The 4,425-nt window shown below is 33.9% G+C and overlaps 1 protein-coding gene across 1 annotated transcript; it reads left to right on the top strand.

Annotated features, from left to right (window-relative positions):
- The first annotated feature begins 1,065 nt into the window (after positions 1-1,065).
- On the top strand, positions 1,066-1,872 carry LOC145957356 (uncharacterized). The gene is made up of 2 exons (XM_083073596.1): positions 1,066-1,368; positions 1,414-1,872. The coding sequence occupies exons 1-2, from the start codon at positions 1,066-1,068 to the stop codon at positions 1,870-1,872; spliced, it is 762 nt and encodes a 253-aa protein (XP_082929722.1).
- The last annotated feature ends 2,553 nt before the right edge of the window (positions 1,873-4,425 follow it).

Here is a 4,425-nt window from a genome sequence, read left to right as displayed (position 1 = left end):
CAAGTTTTGCCTTGGAGCCTGCGAGCCTTGTCAGAAATCACACTCAAGGTGATAACCGGTTACTCTAGCCCAAAATACTGCGACAGACCATAGAGTTTGTCAGGTGACGACGATAGAGATACTGGGTCCCTATAATGGGGGTACCTTGGAGGCCTTAAGACCAAAGTGAGAATAATTAGAACCGCCCTATACAATGCACTTTTCTTAACAGGGACCACAGACCATGGATGTATACACGAATGTTTGTGGATTGTATGAGCATATGTTTGTTGCATTTTGTCTATTCAAATCATTTATTTATTTTTTATAATTCCCCTAAGGTAAAGAAAAACACAAAAATAAAAAATGCATTATCATGTGAGAGAAAACCTAGTGTGAAAATAAGATTTGTGAGAAGCAAACATTTCTTCTTTTAAAAAAAGGGGGGGGCATCATGCATTTTTTACAAAATAAAATATTAATAAATAAAAGGATAATAAAAAAGGAAAAAAAAAAAAGGAACATGCATATCATATATTTAGGATCACAAGGGGATTTGTATCAAAGACGAGAAATTAGTGTGACCTCTATCACATCATAAAATATTACGAAGAGGAACACCGATAACTCACCTCTCAACAAGGATGAGCCATCAAGTCTTTGATAGAAACTCCCTTCATGCATTACCATTTAAATAATCTTGATAGGAAACTATCTTTTCCCTTAAAGGTGGCTTTTCAACATTCCATTCTCACACGAGCTCAAAAGATAAAAGCTATCAAAGGCCTAGAGGAAAGAAATCGTATCCTCAATGAGGAACTTGAACAGCTCAAGGAACAAATGGCTCGAATGCTTGAGGCCATGAATAAATTGCAGCACGACAATAGTACTAGCAACGTCGATGACGTTTCCAAAGATCATCTGAACGTCTGGGAAGAAAGACTGAAAGCTGTGGAAGGCTACAGTCTTGACGTTCAAGAGGCAGCGGATATGTGCTTGGTGTAGGATATCCAATTCCCCGCCAAGTTCAAAATCCCTGAGTTCCAAAAGTACACCGGAGCCAGTTGTCCAAAAGGACATCTAACAATGTACTGTAGGAAGATGCCAGCCTATGTGAGCAAGGAAAAGCTTCTGATACACTATTTTCAGGAAAGCGTTTCAGATGTTGCTCTCAAATGGTACATGCAGTTGGATAGAGGGAAGATCCTGACATGGAAACAGTTAGCCGACGCCTTTCTTCGTCGGTACAAGTACAACATTGACCTAATTCCTAATAGGTCTAATTTGCAAAGCTTGAGCAAGAAGGGCGACGAGTCCTTCAAAATCTATGCACAGAGATGGAGAGAAATGGCTGAGCAAGTAGAGCCTTCATTATCTGATAAGGAGATGGTGACAATGTTCATCAATTCTTTAAGTGGACCCTATTATGACAAGATGATAGGGAGCACTTCGAATCTCTTTACCGACATAGTCACCATCGGGGAAAGAGTTGAGCAAGGTCTAAAAAGTGGGAAGATAGGAAAATCCCCTGAAAGTCAAGGGTATAAGAAGATTTTTGGGGGAAATGAAATCAATGTTCTAACCTCTTCCGCTACTCCTCGAACGACCAAAGCATCACGAAAAGTGGAAAGGGAACTAGACAAAATTCCTATAAGCTACACAGAGCTATTTCCCCAATTGATGAAGGCATCCATGCTGGTAAGAACCCCACCACAAAGAAAGCAACAATCGCCTTACCCGCTATGGTATAGGCCAGAGGAAACATGCGATTATCACGCTGGGGCAGTAGGTCACTCCATAGAAAATTGCAAGGCTTTGAAATATCGTGTACAAGAGCTTATTGATGCCGGGCAGCTCAAGTTTGAGGCCAACACAACACACATCAAGGAATGACTAGATGAGTAACTATCTTGGAACTATAAATAGAAATCTCGGCCACAGTTCTGGAGACCCCAAAAATTTCGTCCAGACTCCTTAGAGCACGAAATTTCTCTCTTTCTCTCTCTCTCTCTCTCTCTCTCTCTTTTGTATTTCTTGAGATTTTGTGAGGCATTGTAGTGTGAAAGGTTGCTGCAAAGCACCTAAAATCTTCCTGTTTTGAAGATTCAATAGAGCTCATTCAAGAGGTATTTCAATTAAACTCTTTGACTTTTTTTATTTCTTATCTATAATAAATATTGTTATAATAAAAATAATCATGTAGACATTTTAGGGTTAATTGTATAATTTAAATTTCAAGCATGTAAATAATTATTAATAAAAGGGGATTTAATATTTCTATTATTATAATTTATAATGCTAACTTCACCATAAGGTACCAATTAAGAGCGTTGTAGGGGTGCTTAATACCTTACCTACACGTAAGCGACCCTCGAACCTAATTCTGGTTATCAAGGCCATTATTGGATTTTTAAAAACCTTTTCTTTTTCCAATGTTTTAAGTAAAACATTAGTGGTGACTCCATGAACTCATCTTTTAAAACCATTAATTAAGGATTAGTTTGGTGTCCGGGCATTCCTTAATTGATGAGACTTTCAAAAGGATGTCTAAACCATTAGTCGCGAGATCGAAAATTTTTGGGTTGCGACACCCGCCAACAAGAGAACCCATATATAAGGGGTTTTGGCCACTTAATGATGAGCTCTAGAAGAGTTTTGGTTACTCCGCAAAGCAAAGGGTGCCGAACAAGAAAAGCCACAAAGAGTTTTTCTTGATGAATGAGAGTAGCCCGCCTAGCGACAAGCTTTTGAGAACCTTGGTCGCTCAACAAAGGTATACCTAGCCCAACGAGAGCTCTATTTTTGTGAAACTTAAATATATTATGTACTTTTGCATATTTTGCTGATATTAGTTGATGGTGATTGAATCTAGTTCATAGTATGATGATAAATTATGTTGTAATTTGTATGTTGTAAGTTCTTAAGTGTTAATAAGTATGTGATGCATGTCCTTAAATTTGAAAGTTGCATAAAAGTTAGAAGGGAGAAATGTTGTTTTTGAAATTAAAATGTCTCATTGTGTGGATATAAGTTGTGATACTTTGAAAGCCCAAGAGTTGCATACTCTTTAGTGAGTAAGTTGTCTTCTAATTGGAAAGTTGTTTTTAAAGTTATCTCCTTGTAGGTTTTTAAGTCGAAACAATATGGTGGAGGTTGAACCATAATATCTCATTGCTGTTATGCTTTTAAGTTGTAAAGCTAATCTATTACTAAAGTTGTATATGTTGTTTTGAATTTGTTTACTTATTATATTTGATGATATAGGTGTTTCTTTCAAAACTTACCCTTGTTTTTCATGTTGTTTGACTATTATGATCATACTTATTTTGGAAGTAGGTCGAGATTAGGTTGGAGGGCATGCTTGGTGGATGGTCATGCTAGATATGACATTTTCTTTTGTTGAGTTTTTATGATACAACATATATATCGAGATGCTTGACTGAAACAAGAATTTTATGTTTTAGTGCTGTAGGCTCCAAAAAAACATAAAACATTCATATATATATATATATATATATATATATATTCATATGGATATTTAGATTTTTTTTGCATGATAACTATAGGCGTGTAGATCCTTATGTTTTCTATTGTATTGTAACTATGTCACACTTAGTGTAATAACTTGTCAATTCATTACAAAACAAACTCACATCCTCAATGGGAGTTATATAACCTCACACCATTTCCACAAAACATATCGTTAGTTGTTGGTTTGGTCATGTGCGAGTTAGTATATGGTAGATTAGATAAAGTTTAGATTGGTAAAATATAGGTGTGGTCTATATAAGTTGTGGTCTATTTAGGTTAATCTATTAATATGTAATTTTTTATTATATAATTAGTGTTAATAAATATCAATATCAAATGATTTATCTTGTTTTAAAAAATTAAGTTAATATTCATGAAAATATTAAATTAAATTTTACTTAAATAAATAAATATTTATTTAAAAATAATTTTATAAACATAAAAAAGGCTTAACAAACATAATCTATGTGTTATTTATATCATTGATTGCCAAACAGTTTATGTTGGATTTGGCCAAATCAAGACAATTGTATTTTATTTTTCTATCCAATTTATTGAATAATTCTAGTCTTCCATATTTTTTAAAAGCGGGAGTATTAATATCTTAAATTATCTATATATATAATTTTTTTATGCACAACCAAATTTTTTTTGCACAACCAACCAAAAATAAGATATACAAGCTCGTGAAAGTGTGTTATAAAAAAAGTTTGTGAAAGTATATTTTATAAAATATAGGATTGATAAATATTTGTCAGACAACAATTTGTAGTATATGCATAATTTTTTTTGTTATGAAGAACTCAAAATCATTGTTTTGTTACAATATTAGACAATAATATTATTCGATCAAATTTTAATTGTTTTGTTATGAAGAACTCAAAATTATCAAGTCAACCAAAGGTTATTGTTCAA

Source organism: Cajanus cajan, chromosome 4 (genome assembly GCF_000230855.2).
Source record: "Cajanus cajan strain Asha chromosome 4, NIPB_CcT2T_4, whole genome shotgun sequence".
NCBI lineage: Eukaryota > Viridiplantae > Streptophyta > Magnoliopsida > Fabales > Fabaceae > Cajanus > Cajanus cajan.
This window is presented reverse-complemented; position numbering and strand designations above follow the sequence as displayed.

What these genes read in the sequence shown, in the direction of transcription:
- LOC145957356 (XM_083073596.1), top strand. Translation starts at nt 1,066, where the DNA reads ATGTACTGTAGGAAGATGCCAGCCTATGTGAGCAAGGAAAAGCTTCTG. An exon ending in CATTATCTGATAAGGAGATG is followed by an intron (nt 1,369 to 1,413) that starts GTGACAATGTTC and finishes TATTATGACAAG; the next exon opens with ATGATAGGGAGCACTTCGAA.